Here is a 26,400-nt window from a genome sequence, read left to right as displayed (position 1 = left end):
GAGAAACAGGCTCACCAACCACAAGCCCAGATGCCTTTATGTCATGGTTAAAAAAGATTACTTCTTGTTTCAAAATCTAAGCAAATTAATAACCTAAATATGGTAAAATGGTACCATGCCTACATTAACAACGTACAAGCAGAACTATTTTTTTCTTTAAAACAAGACAAAAATACTGAAATTTTGACCAGAAAAGACTACAAAGACAACATCCAGAAATTCTTTAATCACACTTTATTTATGTTTATAATGCAACTATCTGAATTTAATTGATTTAATTATTATTAAGCATACTGTTATAATATTTGAATTAATTTAGCTCCAGACATGTTTATACTGAAAATATATGTACAATATTGACATTGATTAGAAAATATTTTACATTTAAATTAAGCAAGTTAGGATGTGACACAAAGATACTTCATCAGCATCAAAACACTTGTCTAAACAAAAAACATTGCGCTGACATTGTCATTAGAAAAAAAATACAAGCATATTATAAAAGCATTGTCATGTTTACAAAGGTCAGACTGAAAGAGGGATGAAGCAATCAATGTCCTATAAGATAGTGTTAGCTAGTTGTCTTCTCTGTATTCCAGAAATGACCTGAGGAACCAACACCACTGTACATTGTTATTATGGAAAATATGCAATTAAATATTTAAAGACTTTAGTTTTAAAGCTAATGTTAAAGTCGTACCAATATTTCAGGGTGCGGCTCCTATTCTCTTATGAAAGATATTTCCATCGGTCTGAGTTTTCAGTGAGAACGTCCCGTTTATTCGTAGCTTCTTTCCAATCTATGAGATTCAAATGAATGTAAGTTCAGAGAACAGAATAATAACACAGTAGATGACAGTAGCTCAATAGCTCAATGTCACTCTTTCCACCGCTCTTACCTCATCTGAAAGTTTATTTATGATTCCAGCAGTGTTTGGGTTGATTCCAAGTGTAGCCTTCACTTCAACCCTCAACAGGACTTTAACAGCTGAGTGAAGGTGAGAAAATAATGATTTAAGATTAAGACTCAAATGCAACAATAACAAACTTTTTTAACGTGGATGTGGGCTTTAAAGAGCATTGATTTTAAAGAATACAATACTAAGAAAATTTGATATACCAGCATATTTGAGCATGGAATTTCATAGGCATTCTGTGTATTGTTTGGTACCAAAATTATCAAATCAAAAGTCATCATTGTCTCCATGAAGAAAACACATTTCTTTATTACCTCACTCACTAAAATGAAAGCACTGGATCTTACCTCCACAAATGACTCCAGCATCTTTCTCATGGTCACATCTGTCTGGAGTTGCATCATATGAACAGCTCAACAGTGTAGCCTCATTCCCAAAACAGTTGACGTTATTCATCCAAATTGTTCCCGAACCCTTTCCAAAATAAGCCGCATTCTTTACTTCCAAAACTGTTCCACAGCCCAGTTGTCTACACACCACTGCAGCGTCTGATGCATCCCATCCATCATCACACACTGTTCCCCACTGACCGGCGAGAAGAACCTCCACTCGTCCAGAACAGGGGTTGGTGCCGCTGACCAGCCTAACGTTATCTATTGCTCATACAATAGAAGAAGTTTATATATAATGATAGTTCGATCATAAAGCATATATACAATCACTTCAGTCCTATACTGTATACATCATTAGCTGTTAAAAGGTTTGCACTCACCCTTACAGATGACTCCTGCATCTTTCTCATGTCCACAAGTGCCTCTTCCCCATCCAGCTGATTTACAATCTCTTAATCTTGATTCAGTGTTGGAACATTGTAAATCACTTATCCATACAGGTCCTGATCCCTGACCGAAATAGGCAGCGCTCTTTGCCTCGATCACATCCCCGCAGCCCATCTCTCTACACACCACTGCAGCATCTGATGCATCCCATCCATCATCACACACTGTTCCCCACTGACCGGCGAGAAGAACCTCCACTCGTCCAGAACAGGGGTTGGTGCCGCTGACCAGCCTAACATTATCTATTGCTCACACAATAGAAGAAGTTTATATATAATGATAGTTCAATCATAAAGCATATATACAATCACTTAAAGCTGCAGTAGATAACTTTTGTAAAAATATATTTTTTACATATTTATAAAACCTGTCATTATGTCCTGACAGTAGAATATGAGACAGATAATCTGTGAAAAAATCAAGCTCCTCTGGCTCCTCCCAGTGCTCCTATTGCCATTTACAGAAATACATCCGCTCCCGGTAAAAAACAACCAATCAGAGCTGCGGTCCGTAACTTTGTTTGTGTTCAAAATGTAGAAAAATGTATATAATAAGCGAGTACACCATGAATCCATTTTCCAAACCGTGTTTTTAGCTTGTCCTGAATCACTAGGGTGCACCTATAATAAGTGTTTATATTCGGACTATTTTAGATTGCTTCGGGGATACCGCGGCGGAGTAACCCAGTACCTTTGTGATTCTTCATAGACATAAACAGAGAGAAGTAGTTCCGGCTAAGATGTTCTTCCGCAAGACGCAAGCAGTTCTGTTTATTAACCACTAGAGCGTCAAAAGTTACAGAGTGCAGCTTTAAGTTCTATACTGACTTCATTATTACCTGTTAAAAGGTTTGCACTCACCCTTACAGATGACTCCTGCATCTTTCTCATGTCCACAAGTGCCTCTTCCCCATCCACCTGATTTACAATCTCTTAATCTTGAGTCAGTGTCGGAACATTGTAAATCACTTATCCATACAGGTCCTGATCCCTGACCGAAATAAGCAGCGCTCTTTGCCTCGATCACATCCCCGCAGCCCATCTCTCTACACACCACTGCAGCATCTGATGCATCCCATCCATCATCACACACTGTTCCCCATATTCCATTAAAAAGAACCTCCACTCGTCCAGAACAAGAGTTGTGTCCATCAATGAACCTGAGAGAAGCTAACAGCCACATAAATGAAAGTAAAAGAAACACATTAACTACTTAAAAGCAATGTTTTCTCCTGTCTTCTTTTTCAGGTCAAAGTCCCACACGTGGCTGCATTAAAGAAATGTTTCACCCAAAAATAAATATTTGCTAAATATTTACTCACCCACAGGCCATCCAATATTAAGAAGAGCTTGTTTGTTCATTAGAACATTAGAATCAGTTTAGATACTACTTGCTCACCACCAATCCTCAGCAGTGGATGGGTGCCGTCGGAAGGAGAGTCCAAACAAACAGTTGATAAAAACATCACAATAATCCACACCACTCCAGTCCATCAATGAATGTCTTGTAAAGCAAAAAGCTGGATGTTTGCAAGAAACAAGTAAACCATTAAAATGTTTATAACTTCAAACCATTGCTTCCAGCTAAAGTATCCAAAATTCATAATATTGCTTTATCCAGTAAAAAAGTAATGTCTTCTGCATCAGGAGAGAAATATGCAAAGATCAAGCACCATTTAAGTGAATACAGTTCTAAACAAAGATGTCTGTGGAATTTGATGTGAGCGGATAACTAGGGATTGATTTTTCTTTCACTGAAGAAAGTGTTATTATGGATTCTAGACACACATTTTGTCCAGACTTGTATATTATTGTGATGTTTTTATCAGCTGTGTGAACTTAGGGCTGCACGAATAATCGAACATCATTAATCATGATTGTCATGCACATTTTGTCAGTAAAGCTGCTTCTGTTCTTTCAGGTGGAGCAGTATTTACTATACAGAGATGTAGTTCTCTGGGAAGCAATGCAAAATCGCATTCATAATTGCAGATGATATAATCGTAGCATTAATCGAATAAATCTTTCTGTGAGATGATGTGGTTTCTTAAACAGAATAATTAAAGCACAAAATATCCCATTGTTTTCTAAGCAGTGATAATGCCGATTAGCATTTCATTATAGAAAATGATAATAAGAACAATGAAAGCAGTTAAATCTGCAGCGCAGCCCTATTTGAACTCTCATTCTGATGGCACCCATTCACTGCAGAGTTCTCCACATCTGTTCTGATGAATAAACATAAACTCTTCTACATCTTAGATGACATGGGGGAGTAAATTTATTAAGCAAATTGAAATTTTCGAGTGAATTACTCTTTTAAACACTATTTTTTACATGCATGAAAATGAAAGTTTCACTTACGGTTACAGATGACTCCAGCATCCTTTGAATGGTCATACATTCCCGTTCTACGTGATTCACAAGCACTGAGTATGGCCTCATTTCCAACACAGTTTACACTGCCCATAAATATTTGTCCTGCACCTTGTCCAAAATAAGCACCGCCTATTGCCTCTATAGCATCTCCACATCCCATCTGTCTACACACCACTGCAGTATCTAACAGACCCCAGCCATCATCAGACACGGTTCCCCACTGACCATCACGAAAGACCTCCACTCGTCCAGAACAAGAGGAGATGCCATTCACCAGTCTGATTTTAACTAATGACAACAAAATTATATTACCAGTGGAAAAAATATGACAAGGTTTATACTGTTAATTTTTTGGTTTTGTACTCACGTTGACAGGTGACTCCAGCATCCTTCTCATGTCCACAGCTGTTTTGTCCCCATCCCTTTGAATTACAGTTTCTCAGAGTAGAGTAACTGCCACACTGTAAATCACTTAGCCATACGGGTCCAGATCCTTGTCCAAAATAAGCAGCAGTCTTTGCCTCAATAGCATCCCCACAGCCCATCTCTCTACACACCACTGCAGCATCTGAGAGATCCCAGCCGTCATCACACACTGTTCCCCACCGGCCATCAAAGAAAACTTCAACTCGCCCAGAGCAAGAGTTAATGCCATTCACCAGCTTAACAAGAGCTAATGGCCAGACAGAAAGATTAAGAAACATACAGTTACAAAAATATTAGGATAGGATACCTAAATACAGAACAGAATCTTTATTCTATTTTTTCCCCAACATTTATAATGCAGTGTAATCATAAACATAATAATAGACCTGTAGCAACCTGGTTGAAGTTTCTAATTTTTGAAAAGTTTATTTTCAGTATTCTTGCATGGATGACAATGGAGCAACTTACATTGGCAGATGACACCAGCATCCTTGTAATGCAGCTGGAAATCTTCTATTTTTTTGGACTCACAGGCAAAGAGTGTGGGCTCATTGCCATTGCAGTTGACATCATTCAACCACACTGGATACCCGTTATTTCCCTGCCCGAAATAAGCAGCACCCTTTGCTGCTATAGCATCCCCACATCCGATCTCCCTACACACCACTGCAGCCTCTGATAGATCCCAGTTATCACCAACCACAGTTACCCAATTGTTTCCCCAGCGATTATAAATCTCCACTCTTCCAGAGCAAGCACTGAAGCCGTTTTCCAGCTTGATTCTGCCTGAATAATGACATAATGAGAGTTGATGTCGGTGGATTACATCTGATGCACTTTCTCAGGTTCATAAGACTTGTGAGTCAAGAAATATTCTGGATTATTTACAACTAAATTTTTATGCACAGCATTTGTGGCATGATGTAAATTAACCAAATTCTATCCACAGTTATAATGTTGGTATTATTCATGTATTTACAGATTAATTGATGTTAGTGATTTAACAAAAATATAAGCTTGGTGTCTTGAAAACCGAGGAAAGAGTAAAAACAATTTTCTGTGGTAACCAATGCATGCCACAAATGCTGCACGTCACCCTTTAAACTTAGTGTAAAAAGATTTTATACTCACGGTCGCAGGCGACTGTAGCATCCTTCTCATGTCCACATGAGTTTTGTCCCCATCCCTGAAAAGTGCAGTGTCTCAGAGTAGTTTCAGAGTTAGAGCATTGTACATCACTAAGCCATACCGGTCCTGATCCCTGGCCAAAAAAACCACCGATCCTTTGCTCGAAAACATTCCCACAGCTCATTTCTGTACATATCACTGCAGCCTCTGAATAATCCCAGCCATTACTGCACACTGTTCCCCACTGATTGTTATAGAAAACCTCCACTCGTCCAGAACAGGAGTGACTGCCATTCACCAATCTGACAAGTGCTAATGTCCACACAGAGCAGACATCAGAAATAATTATTAATTGCATACAGAAACATAACAGCTTTTATTTCAAGAGAAATCGAGCAACTTACAGCGACATATGACTCCAGCATCTTTTGAATGGTCACAGTAAAACTCTCCCGCTTTCTTAGAGCTGCAACTGCTCAACATAGGCTCATTTCCAGTGCACCCAATATTGCTCATTGATACTTGTCCCCCACCTGGTCTGAAATAAGCACCACTCTTTGCCTCAGTAGCATCCCCACAGCCCATCTCTCTACACACCACTGCAGCATCTGACAGATCCCAGCCGTCATCACACACTGTTCCCCACTGATTGTTATAGAAAACCTCCAATCTTCCTGAACAAGAGTTGTTGCCATTTACCAGTCTGACTGATTCAGACGCACTTGAAATGGTATTACCTAGAACTTCATGTAAAAGAAAAAATATATAAATACATCAGAGTTAAAAACAATAAAAATGTGCTTATTTGTCAGCATTGATACTTACTCAGAAATAGAATGAGCAACATTGTTGCTTGTCACTAAATATATGGACACCACTGGATTTGTCTTTGAAATTACAAACAATTTCCACTTCTACAGATCTTTATAACACAAAATGACATAAACCAGCAATAATATTAAAGTCGACACCAGCAAGAAGTCAGAAAATCTATGCTTTTATATCATCAAAATCATAAAATTGTATTTTTGAAGTGCAATTTTGAAACTCACTTGTAATGTTCACTCCTGATTTTGTTTTTCCGTCTCTAAATTAGCAGGTCCACTCTTGATAAAGCACATGATTAGAATCAGGCATATTTAAATGTTGAGGTTGCCTCCTACTCCATAGGACATAGAGTTGAGATTGAGGTTGAGATTGGTTCAGTCTATTTAGCTCTGGTTCCTCCCACTGACTGACTTCAACAAAACCTTTTAACTGTAAGTCCAAGAAGGTGAAATCAAATGTGTCTCGAACAAATGCATTTAAGGTTCATACAGAACATTAGTACTTTCCTGAAGCTAATATGTGGTACATAGGAATTGTAGGTGGAGGGAGTTAATGTACAGCACACTCTCCACCTTCATTACCACGACTGAGGTGCCCTTGAGCAAGGAACTGAAACCCCAACTGTGTGTGTGTGTGTGTGTTCACTGCTAAGTGTGCACTTTGGATGGGTTAAATGCAGAACACGAATTCTGAGTGAGGGTCACCATACTTGGCTGTATGTCACGTCACTTATCACTTATCTCATATATTTCTTTGAAACACAGTCATTGTATATTTTGCAACTGCACGGGAGAAATGAAGCGTGTCTCATGCATCATGCTGATTTGAGTACTATTCAAACTGCATCGGAAATCTCTTAGATTTGCTTTACTAAGTAAGTAACTTTGCATTCAGTCTTCAATTTCACCACTAATCCCTCATGATCTCAGGTCTTAAATTTCACTTGTGCTAATGCAGTATTTTCATCTGCCCTTTTATAGAGAATCTATATAGAAAGGCCAGGAAGTTATAGTCTGATTTAATAACCAAATTTTAATTAAACTAAGGACCACTGAGATCTTAAATTCTTGTAATGCATGCAAAAGAGCTTCATCAGTAGTGACTTCAGTTACTCAGCTATTATTGTGGAGCCTGTTCTTTTGTTTATGGATTAATGCATAATCTCCTCATAAGGTAGTATTATACGACTACTCAACTACTCTTATAAATGTGAATGTAAAATTCTCTTTCTGTGTCTCTTTGTGTCCCAGTAAGGTGCCGAATCCACATACTGAATACATGTGTTGTGCACCTAACAAATATTCATTCTGAGATGTAGCCATTTTGACTTTTGCAATTTCTAAAACATATTGTGGCATTATTATTAAAATAATTTAAAGTAGTTTTAGACAGGGAGTTATATTGACCGCTGTGAAATAAATGACTAAATAAAATCTTTTTAATCCATTCATCCATGCAACTGTATATTTGCCTTAAATCTTATTGAAGCATATCTAGTGTGGCATCTATGGCTCACACTTAGCTGCTTTGAATATTATTCAAATACCATTTAGGGGTTTTAGAACAATTTGCTTTACTGAATAAATAATGCAAAGAACGTTGAATCACCAAAACTATAATGTCTCCAGCCTTTACATTTTAGGCAACAAATGTATGTGTAATCATGTTCAGCTTTTGTTATATCAGAAACATACATACAGAACTCTTACGGCTTGGCAGATGTATACTGTTACTAGAATCACAGTGTTTGGATCAAGTTAATGATTAAACTCATCTCAATGACATTTACAGTAAATCTCACTTTGTAATGGTTGGTTTGTTAATACTGAGTCCAACTACTTGTGAATAATGGCCTATGATAAAATTGTAAGACCAAAATAAAACATAAAAGCATGATATTAAGACAAAATTTATTATAGAAAATATTGTAAATAAAATTTGTTTTTAAACAAAATCTGATTGACTGACTGATTTGTGGCTAAATCTACTTGCTTTTATTCATCAGTTTTTTATTAAATATGCCGCTCACAAAATGTATAGTATTGAAGACCTTAGAAGACTTTTACAGACTACTTTTATAGTGCTTTTTGGAAGAAAGGCAACCACTTTCACTGTATGCAAAACAATGTCTTCTTTGTGTTTTGAAAAACAAGCAAGCTAGTACAATTTGGGGTGAACTATCTATTAAACGTGATAAAAGCATAATTAAAGAGTATGTATGTTTGTATGTGTGCACAAGATACTCCTTGTTTGTCAAACTCAGACAGGCCTGCTAAGCTGAACATCTGAATCTTCATTGATCAGATAATTGCAGAATTTATTCAGTTTCTAAATGTCATAGTAATACAAATATTTTTCATTTATTAAAAAAAGTATGCCTCCTTTATTGTACCTATATGGCCATTTCTGCATTATCTGAGCAGGAGTGCTGTGTGTTGCTCAGCCTCCCTCAACACTAACATACCTGATCAATACAGAGAAACACAAGAGAGAATGTTTCTCTCGCTTTCTTTCTGTATTGGATTGGGCTGTGATGTTTGGGAGGTTTTAGGATGATCATGTGACACAGATCGTTCTGGCCCATGCAGGAGGTTTACTGTTATATGGAATCTGGTGAGTATCAGCTGCTGCTTTTCTTTTTGTGTTCTCCTTAACTTCCTGTCCCTTAATGCTGTCGCCATCAGCTCGGTTTGACCCATTTCCTGCTGACCATACCGGACGCTCCAGATCCGGACTGACCGAATAAGGGTTCTCCAAAACTTTAAGCAGCTGTTGAACCTGAAAAGGTTTTTTTTTTTTTTTTTGATGAATACACCACAAAAATTTCATTGTTTAAATTACTGCATTTCAATCATGACCTCTGACCTCCGAAAAGTCACCCCTTTCAGCTGCTTCAATTGCATTCTGGGCAATGTAGTTCCGCAGCACAACAGCGGGATTGGTGGAGTTCATAGATCTGACCCGTTCTTTCTCCACTGCCTCAGGGTCACTCGCTTCGTCACATTCATGGGCCAGACGTCTCCTAACGCGGTGACCATACATATGAAAAGCCTTGGACTTTTAATTCATGTTAATTCAAATAGATTTTTTTTTACATTAAATCTTTAAAAACTTGTATATTCATTTATATTAATTTATTAACAAAATAAGAACTTGTACCTAGTATACATGAAAATAAAGAGCTTGATAATATGTATCTATACCTGTATTGTTTGACCCATCTCTGCCAATGATCTCTCTGTTGGATTTTTAGCTCCGCCTCATTGATTACGAGAAGCTCCTTCATTCTGCCAATCTTCTCCAGTTGTTTGGTGACCTCCGGCTGATTGGCCGTCATGTTGAACATACCTGGATTTGTCTCCGCCATAGAGAGAATCATCTCCAACTCACTAAGAATAGACACAGAAGTACAACAAATGAAAGAAAATAATTCAAGCTAGTTTAAAGGCAACATTTCTCATTTTAATTTCGCTTAACTTGATGTACTAAAATGCTGTTTTATCATATTAGTTACATTTGAAAGTTCTGTTACAATGCTACTCTGTGCGGTCGTCACCGGTCTAATAAAACATATTAAAGCATCTTTGGTGTTTCCATGTTTTCTACTAAATTAAATTGAAATCGAGGATGTGTGACATCATTTGGCAGGCGACACAATGACACTATGGACACGGTCCGTGTCACTAGTTAAAATTGCTTAATTCTTTTGATTAAAACATTCTTTCAAACATTTGGGATAATGTCAGTACGGTACACAAGTCAGCAAAATATATAACACTGTTCTAGTGTTTTTGGGATATTTTTATAAATAAATATTACATATTGTGCCTTTAATAAATAAATAAATAAACTTAGGACATAATGAATGAGAAATACTAGCAGGGCATACAAATAAATGTGACAAGTAATTGTGCATAAAACTCAGTTTTACCTGTTTAGAGCTCATAATGCCTTTTCAGCTCGGTTTTAAAAGTCACTATAGACAAACCAATGCAAATTCATTCAGACAACATACCAATTCTCTTGCCTTGTCTTTCTTGCAACGTGCTGACAGCATCACATGAAGAGAAGAATGCAGAGTACAGGAGAATGAAATTTTGGTCACTTTTGCTCAAAACAATAGGTTCTAGCACTTCAGAGTCTGAAAATTAAAATATAATAAAATCTACATATTTGTCGATATACATAAACTGGTTTTAAAATACATTAAATTGTTTATTATTGTGAAGATTAGACTCTGAGAGGGTGCAGATCACATTGCAGGGTGATTGGCCACCTTTAGTTCTTCCAGCGAGGCACACTGTTCCACGATCAGCTCCACTACTGAGTCTTTCTGTTCACCTGCAGGACAGGACACGGCACTCAGCAGACGAAATGTGTTTGTGAAGTCTGCACCTGGTAATGGAGCAGCGATAGATGAAAATATTCGCTAATTAATTTGTTTTTGAGGAATCTGTGTCAACTTTCATTCAACGGAAAGTGAAATATCTCCTCACTCTCATTATACCTGTGATGTGCATAGTCTTCAATAAATTGGCCACCAGCTCCACATCCTCTGGTTCTTGTTGTCTCAGAAGACCCAGCTTCCTCCTCATGATGTCCAGGTAGCAGTCCTCATAAACGGTCATGAACTCATCTAAAATGACCCCTGCTTTGGCAGACTGAAGCTCGGCGCCAAGAGCTTCTGCCAAACATCCCAAGTTCCAGCGGCAGACATATGGCTGAGCTTCATAAGAATAACGACCTTTCTTATCAGAGGCATTGCTCACAAACTCAGGGTCAAACCTGCAAATGACACCAATGTAGGTTTTTAGAAATAATAATACAAGCAATTATTAAAAACACAATTTCTTTCATGATGTAATTCGGATGCATTTTTGTGCAATTGAATGCAGTTCCTGTGGAGCTAAACAAACCTGTCCATAAAGCCAAATGGGCCGTAGTCTATAGTGAGTCCCAAGATGCTCATGTTGTCTGTGTTGAGAACTCCATGGCAAAATCCCACACTTTGCCACAGGGCAACCAGTTTGGCAGTCCTCACGGTCACCTTGCAGTTCCATAGAATATAAAATAATATAAAATATTTAAAAAAATTAAATAAAGTTTTTATAGTTTTTTTGATTGTTAAAATGTTCTACACACTAATAAAATAAGGTTCTATTATGAACTATTCACTGAAAGGTTCTTTAGGGAACCAAAATGGTTCTTCTATGGTTTTGGTATTTTAACGCAACAGTAATGAAGTCTTTAAAATGTATTTTATTGTTAAAACCTCTCTGAAGAAGGAAGCATTCCTCTCTTGGCGATCTAAATGTCTTCGCTGTATTTCAGGGTAGAATGTCTCAATGACATAATCCAGAAGTTGTGCACGAATATCAGTACGTCCAACACTAGGGCCATGTCTTCCTGTGAAGTCATCCACAGGGTGGAAGATCTCAAACGAGCCAAATCTGAGAAATGTGAGAAATATACAGAGAGAGTTATGAGTCAATGTAAAGTGCTAAAATTCAGTACAATTTAATGAACTCAGACCAATTTAAGCAGATAATTCATAATAAAAAAATGTATTAACTTTATTATGTACCGTATACTCTTAAATTCTTGGACATGAGTAACATCTAAAAAAGGCCTTGTAGTAGTAAGGCTGTACAATTCAATAAATAGTTTCTTTATTTAGCAAACTTCAGGATTTTGAACTTGATAGATATCAATAGAAGTGCTCAACCTGATAAAGGTGGGTGCTATTCTGAGAACCACTGAGGACCTCTCTGATCTGGGGTTGCCACTGTAGAACGCATCCCTCTGGACATAAAGGTCAGAGGTCACCAGGGATCCCGCCCGTGTTGTGGGAATTCCCAATGCAAACATGGCCTCACTGCACAGGAACTCTCGAATGCTGGAGCGGAGCACTTTACGCCCATCAGACTGCCTACAGTATACACAGACACTAAAGCTTACTTTTTTAAAACAAAGCACAGACATTTTTACCCATTTTTGTTGGTTAATGGCTAGTAACCATTACATTCTTCACAATATGTTCTTTTGTGATCAACAGAAAAAAATCATTCAGGTTTGGAATGACTTGAATGACCTAATTTGATTTTTGTGTGAACTATCCCTTTCAGGGTTTCAATGTAGATGAATACATCTGTTATGGGTTAAGAGTGGGTTTAGGCTCATTATTCAAAGTGAAAGAGAGATAAACTTGAGTTAGACCACAATCTAGCCATTGTTAAGACTGTAAAACCCACATACAACACATAAGTCATGTTCTTAAGAATTACACTGTTTCAATCAAAAACAACAACAACAACAACAAAGTTTTTAGAGAGTAAAATAGGAGTGTGGCACAATGTTTGATGTTGGAAAAATACATTTTTATTTTTGTCTTCAGTAGAGGACATATGCTTTTCGTTAACACATGCATTACATTAACCTACTTAAATATAAAATAAACAAATATTAAAACTTTTTAAAAGCTTAAATTACGTATTTTCTTCTTAATAAAAATGGTATTATTTATGCAATATATTTATGCATAATAAATTTCTTATTAGTTTTAACAGACCAAAATGCGAAAAGCTTGTATCTATCCTTTTACACCTAATAGTGGATATAAAATTGTTCTTGGTGTTACATACTTCCTATATGTAATAACAATAAATTATGCATAATTACATACAACTAACAATAAACAAAGCCCTCATTCTAGTCCTAACCCTAATTAAAATAACTCACTACTTAAATGTATAATTACACTGCAACAAGGACAAAGGGAAATACAGAGTAACCTATCAATGCAGTGAGGCCAAAGTAACGGTACCGAGAATAAGGCGTCAATCCAGCGCCCTTAACCTGAATTTCCCAGCGACCACAGGGGCTTGTGCTGATCGGATTAGAGTTTTGCTGAGCACCGGTTTCCACCTCCACCTCCCCCAGATAACACACAGCACCGTCACCCAGCTGCCCGGCGAAATGACCAAACTGGTGTCCGCAGTAGCAGTGCGCAGCGGGCTCACAGCCCGGAATCACCCGAGAGCCGCTTAGATATTCAGCCCCGTGCGGGTCACGTAAAACATCGTCCGTGTTCAGTCCCAGTAAAGCAAGAGCCGCTTCGGATACCGCGACGAATGTGGGCTTGGGCAGCGTCTGATGCTGCACACGTGAAAAACACGCTCCTGTCACGGTCCGTGAGCCCGGTTCTAGTGACGAATCCAACGGGAGTTTTTTCAGTGCAACATTGTTGAACTTTAGCCTTTGCAGTGGCATGACATTTTGGTCCATTCTGATACTAATGACAGTTTGTCTTGCACTTGCACTGTAAGGTTTGCAGATCTGCTCAAGAACATAATCCTTCAAGGGATTAATGACTCAACTCTGAGCACAGAAAACCACAACAAATCTATCTGTCTATCTATCTATCTATCTATCTATCTATCTATCTATCTATCTATCTATCTATCTATCTATCTATCTATCTATCTTAATTATTCTTCTTATTACCATTCACCTTCTGCAGTAATAAATTTTACAGCAAGAGCAGTCTGAAGGATGTAATCATAGTTGCTTGCAGGTTGAATTTGAGATCGATTTCAATCCACTACCTGGCAGGCCATTAAAGAGGCGTCACAGACTGTCCCAGATCCCAGTGATTAATCACACGCTTGTAATTGCAGCAGGGGTTGTAAAAAAGGAAAATACAGACATAAATGAGAATGTTTGAGATTGCAGACCGAGGTTTGGTGCAGCTACCTTTAGGGAGCCAAAACATAAATCAATCCATTTTAAAAAAGCACAATAAAATGCACCATTTTGCTTCAAACTCCCAACCAGATGGAGCTGTGCATAGTGGGTTTAAAAGTGGATCGTTTACAAAGTTAATAGTTGCTGGTATGCAGTTGCTCAACACATTTTTATTTTTATTACAAATTAAAATAAAATGACATTTCAATTCATGTTTTTACTTCTCTTCAAACTCATATTCGATCTGGCTCCATGCACTTCCCAGGTTTCACGATTGGGAATCAGATCCCAATAAACAAATAAAACCAAGTTCAGTCATGCATTTTGCTTGTTTAATATTCCGTTTCAGAATATCAAATGAAATGGGTTACAAGTGACAATTCACAATTATGAGTAATCACATTATTGTCAGCAAGTCTTAATACAACAACATTGTGCACTTGGTCATGCATTCTATAGTTATTGTTTTATGTTTATTTTTAAGAACAATACATATTTTTGTCTTTTTTTCTTTCTTTTAATTGACAATATTTATATAATCAATGTACAATTACCTGACGGTGAAGCATTCAAGAGCAAATCAGTATACTGTTTAGAAACCCCATGCACTCCACAATAAGTGTAACATATCTAATGGGCCATAAATAGAAAAACTATTTACAGAATACGATATACGGTATATAGACAATTTCTAACTTTTTATACATAACATTTAAGCCAGTAATGGAAGCTAAATGGACTATTGGACAAAAAACATTAGTCATTCAGAGTCATGCAACAATCAGAAAGTTAATTATATATAAGAAAATGCACATATTTTACTAGACATTCAATAACGTTTACAACACACTTGCAGTGTTTATTTGTTGCATTTGTTCAAAAAATGTTAACTGGTTTCTAAATTGATCTGAACTCAAGAAACTGCAGTAAGTATATGAAAGTCTAGAGAAATCAAATTCATGATGCTTTTTTTTATTTCAACGGGCTCGTCTTCGCAGTCTGGGTGAAAGACGATTGGCAAGCAGACATGTGAGGGCTATGCCTGCCACCTGTGTGAAAGCAAGACCCAGGACTGTTGCTGCAATATGAAAGACGTTGTCATTTACCAAGCTGAAGACTTTGAGGAAACAACCGTGAGTGTGAATCCCTGCGAGCTTGATGTTCCGGAATCCACTCTCTGGCAAGGGTCTATTGCGACAGCCTTTACGTTTAATACAACAACTGTCTGGTAATGACAAAGTGGAGGAATCATTCCCCGAACTTCCTGTTGAGTAAACAGAATCTTGAATAGCCCAATCGGACATGAGCCAATCGCGCCATCCCTCGGCTCCACAGCACTCAAGCGCCCTCTGCAGGCTGTCCAGCGCATCTGCGTGGCCCTCATCTTCTCCATAGTCCAAAACAGCTTTCTTAAGCCCGCTACGGAAACCTTCAGCAATATTCTCCCTGTAAAAGAGCCCTGAGAGACCCAACGCTAGTCCACCCATGAGTGTGGCCAACTGGAAGAAGCCATATGCCCGCAGAAGGTAAGGAAGGTTGGCAGCCACTCCCAAACATCCCAAAAAGCCCCAAGCGGTCACAGCAGCACCTGTGCCTAACAAAATGATGGGCGCATTTGGGTAGCGGTTTGCAGAGAGGAGCATGTAGTCGGACAGCGAAACTTGCGCCCAGATACCTAGGGTGAAGATTGCAAGACCTGCAGCCCAAAAAAGGAAGCTGAAAATCAGGAGTGCAAGGCGCAGCAAGGGCATGACTCCCACCGCCCGGCAGCATGGTGGGGCGGCACCCACAGCAGGCACAGGGGGCGCCAGCGAGGCCTCCGAGCACAGCGATAACGAAAGACGTTGTTGGTCAGTGTACTCTCGGGAGGGTGAGAGCAGATATCCAGGAAGCACAGAAGGCCGTCGGGAAGTGGAGGGTAAAGCAGGACGAAGTGGGGAAGACAGTCTTTGAGCACCGTGCAGCTCTCTTTCCCACTCTTTTGCACGGCAAGGGCTCGGCCGAGCTGGTAGCGAGTCGTAAGGCGGCGCAGAGCTCATGGCCACGTCTTGTGCTTTATCTACCACCATTTCACTCTCTCTCTTTTACTCCTTCCTTTGTTTCGTCCTTCCTCATCTCTCCCGTCTGTGTTTTACGGCCGGTCATCAACCCAATAGCACCTATTCACACCCTCGTTTCACCATAAATCCTCTTTGGATGAATGCTCGGCATACTTATCTTCGCCTGCAGATTCTCCACCTTCTATCCGATGTTTATTTGTGACATTTCTTAGACGCTCTTGATGCTGCTGCAATGGCCATCTGAGTACACTGCGTCTTTGGTGATATGAAGGGGGGTTGGTGGTTATATGGCTATGATGCTGTTAACCCACACCGCCCTGATCTCCTTCTACTGGTGCAGGAGCCATTCGTTCAGGGTCATAAATGTCTGTTCTGATCGATATGTGTCCTTTATCAACCTTTAATAATCTAATGTCTTTACAATTTTGCTATTGATTAGTTTTTAGATTAAATCTTATAGGTTTTCAGAAGTAATCTTTCATTTTATGGGATTTGGTGCATATTCAAGGACACACTTTATAGCTCTTTAAACAAAATTGAATGACGTGAATATTCAATTTTCTTTGACTTCATCGGCATATTCACTGGTGTTAAAACATAAAACAGCAGTAAAAGAGTTTACAGTAGCACTTTACAACAAGGTTAATTAGTTAACACTTGTTAACTGGTTTAGTTAACATCAACTAAGCATGAGCAATACTTCTACAGGATTTTAACAAAGATTAATAAATACTCTAATAAATGTATTGTTCATGGTTTGTTTATGTTAGTGAATACATTAACTAATTGAGCAATATGGTAAAGTGGTACAGAGTTTAGATGTATGTTGACTTGTTGGCTGCTTTTCCTTCACTATCAAGTCCAATAATTATTATTATTATTATTTTTTTTTTTGTTGAATAATAACAATTAATTAATTTTAATTTAATTCGAAAATTATTGGTAATAAGTATTCAAAATATGCAGGCATAATTTATAAGCTCAAAAATAAAAAGGAAGAATGATGTTTGACAAACCTTCACTTGCGTTGTGCTCCAGTTCATCCAAACTAAACAGCAAATTAAAAAGTTAACAGGTATCAATACTCAGGTAAATTGACAAAACACCAAGACATACTTTCTTTCTTGGCAACTTACAACACAAATTCCACGATTTTTCCCACATTATGAATGTAATAAATCTTCCATAATACTCAATTGCATTTCTATTTATCTTATGCACAAGATGGATTTCACTTATCTGTTCCAAATATATAAACGGACACGTTTTGCTTTACAACGCGTGACGGCGAATCTGTTTCCCGCCAGACCTGAAGCGGTGTCGTGCACATTCAAACGTGTTTAAAAAAGCGCGTAATAAAGACCTACTTCCGGCTATTTCCGGTATCCCGGCTGAGCGTTGTTGTTCGTTGCTTCGGTCGACTTCTCGACAGTCTTTCGCCAGTGCGTTTAACCGCTATTATAGTTTAATTCTGTGACACGATGCGTTCGGAATTTGATTAAAAGACAAATATCGATTTATTGTAAACTTAAATTATGGAACTCCTTAACGTAGAGAGTCGCGAGGCGGGTGAGTTTTATTTAGCTTGGGAGCTAAATGCTAAGAGAGTGAAGCTAGCACAACCAATCCTATTAAAGTTTCTCTCTCTCTCTCTCTCTCTCTCTCTCTCTCTCTCTCGCACACACACACACACACACCACCCATAACACGTTTATTTATTTAATTTTTTTTATGAAGTACACAGAAAAAAAAATAATATTTTGTTATTTACTTTGCTATTATTGGAACTGTATTGTTGAAAAACATTTCTAAAAATGTCCATGATGAATAATGACAGTTTGAATACATTTATAATCCAGAACTACATTCATGTTATTATTTAAAAGTACTCATTAGAACATCATTTAATTTGCTTTCTTTTAATAATTAGGAGCATGCATGTAAAGGGTAATGCACAATATATCAAATTTATTATTTTTGAGCCTTTTATTTTTGCACTCCATCGGTTACAGATGAACTTGTTTAGCTTTAACACAGCTATAAGCCTTATTTCTTCATGTGGCGTGGAATAAAATATTACGGTCTAAAAAAAATTGTTACATATAAATTGATGTGTATGCATTCATTTAATTCAGTTTAATGCATCCTAATAATTTTTTTTATCAGAATTAAGATCTTTTTATATTATACTCTTGATATTTATCTGCACTTTTTTCCCCCCAAGCTCTCCCTCTCTCTGCACTGCGTCTGGTTGTGCCTCCTCTTCGGCTGATGTCAGCGTTTCTGTGGCAGGTGGTTCAGCGTCGTAATGTGACGCAGTACGGGAAGCTGGAGCAATTTGTGGTGCTGGTGACCGAGACCGTGCCAGACATCATGAGTCGAAGTCTGGTTAATAAACTGATCTTTCACCTGCGGAAAAAGGTCATGATTAAGCAAAATATTTAATGTGCTCTCATTTTTTTCTTTTTTTTTATACTGCACAGTCTGAGATAAGTGACCTTGCGATTTCTTTTTTCTTTTAGGTGATATTAGAGCTTTGTCTGAAGGATAAAATGCCAGATCTGTGGATCATTCAAGCACATCTGGATTCTCTTCGAAATCTCACACATAAAGTAATAAATGTTGATTTTGTAATTGCACTATATATAGAAATTCAGTTTTAGCAAGGTATCAGTGTCTTTTTTTTTTGCTTTCAATTTGTTGCAGTGTAAAGATGTGGAAAGTGAGATCATCAATAACAAATTTATCAGATTGGTGCACAGCATTTTGGAGGATGCTGAAAAGAAAGAGAATTTCATACAGGTTAGATTTGGTCACCTCTTTCTTGACTCGTAGAATCTATAGCATGAATGAAAATTGTTAAAAGTTTTTCCATATCTCTCCACTGTTTCTTTGTATTCAGAATGTCTTCCCTGTAGAATATGGATCAGGATATGATGCAGTATTACAGAGCCTTGCATGGGAGTTCCTGTCTCGAGTGGAAGACCTGCTGCCGGTGCCCAACCTCAAAGAGGTGTGTCCTCGATGAAAGACTGCAAAATGCATTGAAAAAAAAAATGAAGAAAATGTTCTATCTAAGGGGAATCTGATCTGAAATCTTATGCTGACTTTCTCAGACAGCCTCGCGACTTTGTGGTGGCCTCTCGATGATGGAGGAGATTGTGCAGCCACTCTCAGATCCAGCTGAGATCAAGGATGTTCTCCAGCACTTCAAAACCAAAAGACTGCACGCAAGAAACAATGAGCAATCTCAGAGAGTTATCAGTGAAAGTGAGCTTTACTGTTGCTTCTGTACCATATTTGTTAACATGGGTTGGATAACTAAAACACAGTGAGACATTTAATTTATATTTAATTAATATGAAACTTTCAAAACATGTCTGGGTCATATTTTGCTCCCAAAATGTAAAGAAATATAAGGTAATTATTTAAAATCCTGAATGTACGCTTAATTTGATTCATTTGTTTTTAATACATCAAGTAATTCAAATAATTAAAACTGATTATTTATTAGGTTTGTGATATTATATTTTGACAATAAGGATCATTTTTATATTTTGTGGTGAAATGTGATCTAGTACAATTGAAATACTGTTGTGTTTATAGTTGTTTTTATTTTAATTCTAAAGTTTAAGTAACCTCTAACGAGAAATGTAGCCAGCTGTAATAAAATACATTTTTGTTCTTTATATCAGTTAAAGTTTATATTATTTTAATATTTTATGGTATTGTTTTAGTCAACTATAATATTCATATTATGCATAAATATTTTCTAAGGTTTTTTTTTTCCATCTCTTTTGGTCTGTACAGTGTCCATTCCTCCTTCAGCTGAAGTAGTTTGTTTGCCTCATCCACTTGCACAAGAAACTGTCTTGCCTGCCATTACCTATGAACATGAGGAAACTTTGCCCCCTACCTCCATCGCACAAGAGACGATTATCATCGAATCAGAAGGCACAGAGAACCAATCAGAATCTGATCAAGCGGCCATCGCCATAATGAGCCCGTCTCAGAGTTACACAGAAGAGGCTGAGCCTTTAGTGGACAGTGAGGAGTTCACAGCAATAGCTGCCACTGAAGAAGCAGAGGAAGGCTTACAAGAAGAAGAGGTACTTTGTGAAGAGAAAGACTCGGGCGTCTGTGAAGTCCAGCAGATCTACCTGACCACGGACGGCTCCACCGTGGTGGTGTCAGAGTTTGAGAACGAGGGAGAGGAGGCGACTCAACTGCAGTTCCTAGAGCAATCAGAGATAGTGGAAACGTCTGGTGTGAGGCAAGTCAGTTTAGAGCAGTGGATCTCAGAATTAACTGGAAAGGGCATCTCTCTACCAGTTTTGCCTCCAACTCCTGTTGAGATTGTGAGGGAGGAGACCATCTACGTCCCTGCAATAGAAAGACCACCGTCTGTGAAGTCCATAATCCATAGAAAGAGCAGTCCACCTCGAGCCACAGTTTCCAAAAAGACAGCGGCCATTCCTTCTGAGTCCCAGACAACACAGGAGGAGAAAAGACACAGCTGTCCTGACTGTCACAAACAGTTTCGCTTTGAATGCCTGCTGAGGAATCACATGCGTACTCACACAGGCGAGCGGCCGTTCCAGTGTTCAGACTGCGGCAAAAGCTTCAGGTGCCTCAGCTTCTTGACCAATCACATCAAAACGCACTCCCTCACCAGACCGTTCAAATGCATGCAGTGCATCAAGACCTTTCGAAAGAAAGCAGACCTCATCAAACACATCCGTGTGCACACTGGCGAGAAACCATACAAGTGTACCATCTGTGGCAAAAGCTTCTCCCAAGGCTCATACTTGAAGATTCACCGCGAATGCCACACCTCAGAGAACCTACACCAGTGTCCTCACTGTGACAAAAGCTTCCCGACTGCATTTAAGCTGTCCATTCACGTTCGCTACCACTCCATGGAGCGCTCGTACCAGTGTAACCAATGCGGGAAGAGCTTCATCTACGCCAGCCTCCTTCGAAGACACAAAGGTTATCATGCAGGCGAGCGGCAGTATCTGTGCTCCATCTGCGGCAAGTCCTTCGTCTACATGTTTGACTTGAAAAAGCACCAGCGCAACCACGAGAGACCGCGGATCAAGATCCCGTGCACCCTTTGTAACAAGACGTTTGCGGGACCCGAGATGCTGAGGTGCCACTTGCGCATACACACCGGAGAACGTCCATTCCGCTGTAAGATCTGCGGAAAAGCCTTCTCTCAGATCGGGAACATGAAGAGACATGAGCGCGTGCACACGGGCGAGAGGCCGTTCACCTGTGAAAGATGTGGGAAGACATACAAGCACTCGTCTCACCTGAAGAACCACATGCTCAGCCACACGGGCGAGCGGCCGTGGCAGTGCTCTCATTGCGGGAGGAGCTTCAAGTTCCCTGGGCCCCTTAAGAAGCATGAGAGAACTCACTTGAGCGAACGAGGAAATCGTAGAAGGAGCTGTGACCAAACACGTAGCCGCGTGAAACCAGACCCCAAAAGCCCTTAATTGAATGTAGGGCTCTTGTAATTTAACAATGATCAGCTGACACATGATTAACCAGTCATTACTTTAAAAGGTAATACAATTTTGTTGTCTACACCATGCTTTATGCAACCCATAAATGAAATTGCACATGGAAATACTTTATAAACTCTTGCTTTACATAGTTTGTGGCATTTAAAGGAATATTTCACTGGAAATTGAAAGTTTGTTGAAAATTTACCCTCAGGCCATCTGAGATGTAGATGAGTTTTGGAGAAATTTGGATTTAGAGAAAATTGCTCACCAATGGTTCCTCTCCAGTATGCCATCAGAATGAGAGACCAAATAGCTGAAAGAAACATCACAATAATCCACAAGGGATCCAGGGTTCAGTCTATCACTAAGTGTCTGATGGAAAATCTGTTTGTTCATTGGAAACGCATCCATCAACTTGATGATGGCATCGAGACATTCCTGATTCAGATGATATTACTTTTTCAGTCAAGAGTTATATTTTGTATAAAGGATTTCTATTTTAGCCTGAAGCAACAGTTTGAAGTTAAAATGTCTTGATGGATTGGGGTCTTACAAACACACATTTTCACTTCTCAAGACATTGATGGACTGGAGTGGTGTGAATTACTGCAATGTTTTTATCAGCTGTTTGAACTCATTCTGACGGCACCCATTCACTGCAGAGCATCCATTGGTGAGTGAACAAGTGATGGAATGCAGACTCTATTCTAAATTTCTCCAAAATCTACATTTTGGATGGGTCAAGGGCGAGTAAATTTTCAGTTTTGGGTAAACTATTCCTTAAGGTTTACAACAATAAAGTTCTTCAATCCAGAAGGCTTGTTGTCCTAGTCACTGTGATATCTCAATCATGCTGGACAAGACACCTCAACAAACAAACCAATAAATAATATGTTTATTGCACAGTAAAATACCGAAGAACAAAAACAATGAGATTAAAATCTCTGAAAATACTATAGTTTTTATGGTTGTCCACCTCTAAAATTTAGAAGCATATTGGATAAACTCACTGTAACAAAACATATTCTCCACTTTTCCACCATCACTGAATAATGCAGTGTGTTTTTGAAGACACATTTCCTGTACCGATTCTGACTGGATGTGAAATTCATCTTTAATTTGGCACATACCAATACCACACATGGGATACTCTTAAAAAGAGATTGAGATTGGAGCAGTGAGCTTTGGCATCATCCTGTGTAACAGTAACTTACATTTGTAGAATGTGTATATATTACATTTTGATATACTTGAAAAGCTAATGTACAAAATGGAAGTTTTTTTCAGTGTTTTTACCCATGTAGCACTAATTTGTTTCCTTTTATAATACAAATATACAATATAAATCCAACATCGGTAGTTTTTTTTAAGACTATATGCACTCATCAGAGAAATCATTTTGCACCAGGAAGAAAAAGATTTACTAAATTCCTCCCAGTTATTCCATTATGCTCTAAAAGAAATATTCATTTCAATTAAAGACTTTAACTTCATACTTCTTTCTTCTAATTTCCTGTTATTTGTATCAGTTCCGTGGTTGTAAGGATCATATTACTCATTAGATCTCATTAGACTAATGCACGTTCTTAACTTACTATGCAAATCGCCATCAGCTGAGACAAATTCAGTTCAGTGTTAAACTTGACCCTGTGAAAATGTGAGACCACATGGCAACAGCACCATTATGCAAATTCTTTCAAATGTACAGGAATGCACATAATACAGTGCCAGGGTGCTGTATTTTGATGCACAAATAAGGTTCTGTATTTCTGTTGCTTGATAGTGAAAGTGTTATGTCCCATGCTTGGAATCCAGCTGATTAAAGGTTTGTGTGAGTCCTTCTGCCATCCTCCACAGTCCACATGATAGAAAGTACCTCCGTCAGATGTGGTTTATAATCCTCAGTCCAGATATCCAGGAGAATATGGGTCTCTCCTCCTCCAGACTAGTGTAGCGTAGTCAGACTGGAAAAGTGCAGTAGCAAAATGTGGCTGATTACCAACAACAAGTGTTTTTATTTCTTCAACCATATATGCCCTAGTACATTTGGATTGACATTAAAGGTGACGTAGGTACATTTACTTTTAAATTGACTTGTTCACAGTTTAGATTCACTTGAGCTCTGTGCATTTGCAGACCTGCTAGTGTTTTTTTCTCCCAACTGCCTCTGGCTCCTGAGCCATGGTGCTTTCGGCATCATCTAGAGGGTACTTCTCAAATATTTTATTTAGCTGTTTGAAGAACTTCCACTCCACCTGCTCTCCTTCATTTCTATGGGTTGCGATGACCAAAAAAAAAAAAAAATGTAATTGTCATATTAAATTTGCATATTTAAATACTCTGCTTTTGAGGTCAAAGTTATATGTACCTGTAATTGTCAAGGCACTGGCGGTAACTGGCCTTCAGTCTTTTGATCCTGGAGCGACACTGTTCGTCTGTTCTGCTGTAGCCCTTCTCGGCCATGGCCAGTGCAATCTGCTGAAATACAGGTTTGCGTTTGATGCAGCCTTTCAGTCTCTCCTGGATGGCGTCACTCCCCCAGATGGATATAAGTGTGTGTGTCTCACTGTCACCCCATGCCAGCTTCGTCCCGTCCGCAGTGAGAGGTTTGGAGAGTGCTAGAGAGTCTGGGTATGCAAACACATTTCACAAATACAAATGCATAACCTGAAAAACGTTATAAATTATTTTCAAGCATTTTTATATCATGATTAACTCATTTCAGTTTTAAAGAAACAATATTTATCTCTGTTGGATAAAAAAAAAAAAGGCTAATTTTAATAACCTGAATCAGAATCGGTTATGGATTCCAGCTCACTGATGTCCTGGCCTTCAGATGTTCTGTCCTTTAAAATAATCTGTTCCAGCTGATCATAGAATTTACACTCCTCTTTGCTGAAAAACACATTAAAAGATGGAAACAATTAAAAATATTACATTTATTCTCAGAATAGCAATAGCTTGTTATACTGCATTACATATTAAGCATATACACCATTTTTTTATGTTTTTGAAAGATAATCCTTATGCTCTGAGGCTGCATTTATTTGATTAAAAATACAATAATATTGTGACATTACAATTTAAAATAACTATTTTTTTCTTTTTAATTTATTTTAAAATGTGGAAACTGCGTACACTACCAGTCAAAGGTTTGGGGTAAGATTTTTTTTTTTTAAAGTAAGAAATTAACACTTCTATTCAGCAAGGACAAATTTAACTGGTCAAAGGTGACAATAAAGATTGCCGTTTCAAATAAATGCTGTTTTTTTTTTAGCATGTTCATAAAAGAATTCAGAAAAATGTAATGATTTCACACACAAAAAAGTATTATAATAAAAATAATTGTTTCTTGAGCAGGATAGAATGATTTCTGAAGGATTATGTAACACTAATGATGCAGAAAATTTAGCTTCATTATCACAATAATTATTTTATTTTTATTTTATATAATACAATGAAAACCAGTTATTTGAAATTGTAACAATGTTCCACAATATTACTGTTTTTCTGTTATTTTCATTTAAAAAAAATGCAAAATAAATCTTTATTATTCCAAACTTTTGACCTGTAGTGTATGATGTGCAGTAAAGCAGCATATAATTATTGTATTCTAAACATAATCTTTAACAACTGGTCATCAATACATTAACAAACTTTAACGGCAGTATTAAAAGCCAGCAGAGTCTGGTTCTCACTCACCCATCATAGTAAAACTGGGACTTGAGTCTTTTCACACGCGAGTGGCACTGCACGCCTGTTCGGTTGTAACCCAGTGCCATCATTCTCTTTGAAATATATCTGTATATGTGCCTGTTTTTCGGGCAGGACATGAGGCTGTGCTGCACACGGTCATCACCCCAAATGTCCAGCAAGGCCTGTGTCTCCCGGTCCGACCAGGTCATCTTCCTGCCGGATTCAGATACAGCTACCATGGCTGCCTGCTGGTATTCTAGTAATAAAACACACTCAATTAAAAGAGACTTGATGGTCCTACACTTTTTTTTATTTTGGGGTGAAATGTCACTTGTCAGATTCACCTAAAACAGATTGAATGAATTTCAAAATCACAAACCTGCATCTTTATCATCTTCATCATCATAGACACACAGTGAAAAGTCCTCATCACCCAGAACCTGCTCCAGTTTATCATAGTACTTGCAATCTGCGTTCTCTATGCCACATCTAGATGAGAACAATATGGAGAGATGATTAAACCTCAGATAAAAAGAAAATTAAGTGGATGAGAAGTTAAAGCCAGTGTCAACAAGCCAATATAATCTCACTTTTTCCTTTCGTAAGACTGTTGGAAACTCTTTGTCAGGTTCTTGATTTTCCATCTGCACTGCTCTGGTGTTTTTAGGAATCCCTGATTGTTCATTCTCTCTGCTATATCAGTAAACACCTGGATGTTATGGTCAGATCCTCTCAGGGCGTCCTGCACCTCATCGTCCACCCAAATGTCTATAAGAGCTACAGTTTCAGAGTCTGACCAGGATGCTGTCTGGTTAAAACTGCCGCAGATGTCCTGGGATCCTGACAGAGGGAAAGACTTTATTTTAACTGGA

The 26,400-nt window shown here is 38.2% G+C and overlaps 5 protein-coding genes across 9 annotated transcripts in view; 1 reads left to right on the top strand and 4 right to left on the bottom strand.

Annotated features, from left to right (window-relative positions):
• Nucleotides 1-219: 219 nt before the first annotated feature.
• On the bottom strand, nt 220-8,361 carry si:dkey-14d8.20 (deleted in malignant brain tumors 1 protein). The gene is made up of 12 exons (XM_052583024.1): nt 6,514-8,361; nt 6,093-6,431; nt 5,692-6,000; nt 5,029-5,346; nt 4,502-4,807; nt 4,120-4,422; nt 2,617-2,925; nt 1,690-1,998; nt 1,265-1,570; nt 900-988; nt 701-800; nt 220-606 (listed from the first exon to the last, which is right to left on the bottom strand). The coding sequence occupies exons 1-11, from the start codon at nt 6,533-6,535 to the stop codon at nt 708-710; spliced, it is 2,703 nt and encodes a 900-aa protein (XP_052438984.1). The 5' UTR covers nt 6,536-8,361; the 3' UTR covers nt 220-606; nt 701-707.
• A 451-nt stretch (nt 8,362-8,812) lies between these two features.
• On the bottom strand, nt 8,813-13,841 carry selenoo2 (selenoprotein O2). Of its 2 annotated transcripts, none has more exons than XM_052583093.1 (10): nt 13,340-13,841; nt 12,242-12,445; nt 11,789-11,966; nt 11,433-11,563; nt 11,024-11,301; nt 10,793-10,911; nt 10,532-10,563; nt 9,720-9,905; nt 9,382-9,538; nt 8,813-9,294 (listed from the first exon to the last, which is right to left on the bottom strand). In XM_052583093.1, the coding sequence occupies exons 1-10, from the start codon at nt 13,798-13,800 to the stop codon at nt 9,064-9,066; spliced, it is 1,977 nt and encodes a 658-aa protein (XP_052439053.1). In that variant the 5' UTR covers nt 13,801-13,841; the 3' UTR covers nt 8,813-9,063. The 2 variants fall into 2 exon arrangements, with proteins under 2 accessions (XP_052439053.1, XP_052439062.1); XM_052583102.1 differs by having other exon boundaries at nt 10,793-10,857.
• Nucleotides 13,842-14,409: 568 nt separating this feature from the next.
• LOC127977971 (tetraspanin-7-like) lies at nt 14,410-17,287 on the bottom strand. Its single transcript, XM_052583168.1, has one exon. The coding sequence runs from the start codon at nt 16,326-16,328 to the stop codon at nt 15,237-15,239; it is 1,092 nt and encodes a 363-aa protein (XP_052439128.1). The 5' UTR covers nt 16,329-17,287; the 3' UTR covers nt 14,410-15,236.
• Nucleotides 17,288-17,706: 419 nt separating this feature from the next.
• LOC127977876 (zinc finger protein 135-like) lies at nt 17,707-22,648 on the top strand. Its single transcript, XM_052583065.1, has 7 exons — nt 17,707-17,888; nt 18,544-18,740; nt 18,842-18,931; nt 19,026-19,121; nt 19,222-19,332; nt 19,436-19,589; nt 20,130-22,648. Exons 1-7 carry the CDS (start codon nt 17,855-17,857, stop codon nt 21,818-21,820), a joined length of 2,373 nt encoding a protein of 790 aa, XP_052439025.1. The 5' UTR covers nt 17,707-17,854; the 3' UTR covers nt 21,821-22,648.
• Nucleotides 22,649-22,709: 61 nt separating this feature from the next.
• Nucleotides 22,710-26,400, bottom strand: part of LOC127977833 (uncharacterized) — a 9,954-nt gene continuing 6,263 nt past the window's right edge. For 2 of the 4 annotated variants that reach the window (XM_052583011.1, XM_052582991.1), the window contains exons 14-20: nt 26,119-26,368; nt 25,908-26,017; nt 25,535-25,784; nt 24,618-24,727; nt 24,201-24,459; nt 23,948-24,103; nt 22,710-23,796 (exon numbers count right to left, since the gene is read on the bottom strand). In XM_052583011.1, coding sequence (XP_052438971.1) covers nt 23,974-24,103; nt 24,201-24,459; nt 24,618-24,727; nt 25,535-25,784; nt 25,908-26,017; nt 26,119-26,368 — 1,109 coding nt within the window. In that variant the 3' untranslated portion in view covers nt 22,710-23,796; nt 23,948-23,973. Of the gene's footprint in view, nt 23,797-23,914; nt 24,104-24,200; nt 24,460-24,617; nt 24,728-25,534; nt 25,785-25,907; nt 26,018-26,118; nt 26,369-26,400 lie in introns of all 4 variants that reach the window. The other 2 variants (XR_008158372.1, XM_052582999.1) reach the window with 2 other exon arrangements.

This window comes from Carassius gibelio, chromosome A4 (genome assembly GCF_023724105.1).
Source record: "Carassius gibelio isolate Cgi1373 ecotype wild population from Czech Republic chromosome A4, carGib1.2-hapl.c, whole genome shotgun sequence".
In the NCBI taxonomy this organism is placed as follows: domain Eukaryota; kingdom Metazoa; phylum Chordata; class Actinopteri; order Cypriniformes; family Cyprinidae; genus Carassius; species Carassius gibelio.
This window is presented reverse-complemented; position numbering and strand designations above follow the sequence as displayed.

Bases quoted from the DNA above. Each gene is read 5' to 3' on its own strand.
- LOC127977971 (XM_052583168.1), bottom strand. From the start codon at position 16,328: ATGGTGGTAGATAAAGCACAAGACGTGGCCATGAGCTCTGCGCCGCCT.
- si:dkey-14d8.20 (XM_052583024.1), bottom strand. From the start codon at position 6,535: ATGTTGCTCATTCTATTTCTGA. The intron at 6,432-6,513 runs GTAAGTATCAAT...TTTTACATGAAG, and splicing joins GTTGCTCATTCTATTTCTGA to TTCTAGGTAATACCATTTCA. The intron at 989-1,264 runs GTAAGATCCAGT...ACCTTCACTCAG, and splicing joins TGCTGGAGTCATTTGTGGAG to CTGTTAAAGTCCTGTTGAGG.
- LOC127977876 (XM_052583065.1), top strand. From the start codon at position 17,855: ATGGAACTCCTTAACGTAGAGAGTCGCGAGGCGG. The intron at 18,741-18,841 runs GTCATGATTAAG...TTTTTCTTTTAG, and splicing joins TCTTTCACCTGCGGAAAAAG to GTGATATTAGAGCTTTGTCT. The intron at 19,590-20,129 runs GTGAGCTTTACT...TGGTCTGTACAG, and splicing joins TCAGAGAGTTATCAGTGAAA to TGTCCATTCCTCCTTCAGCT.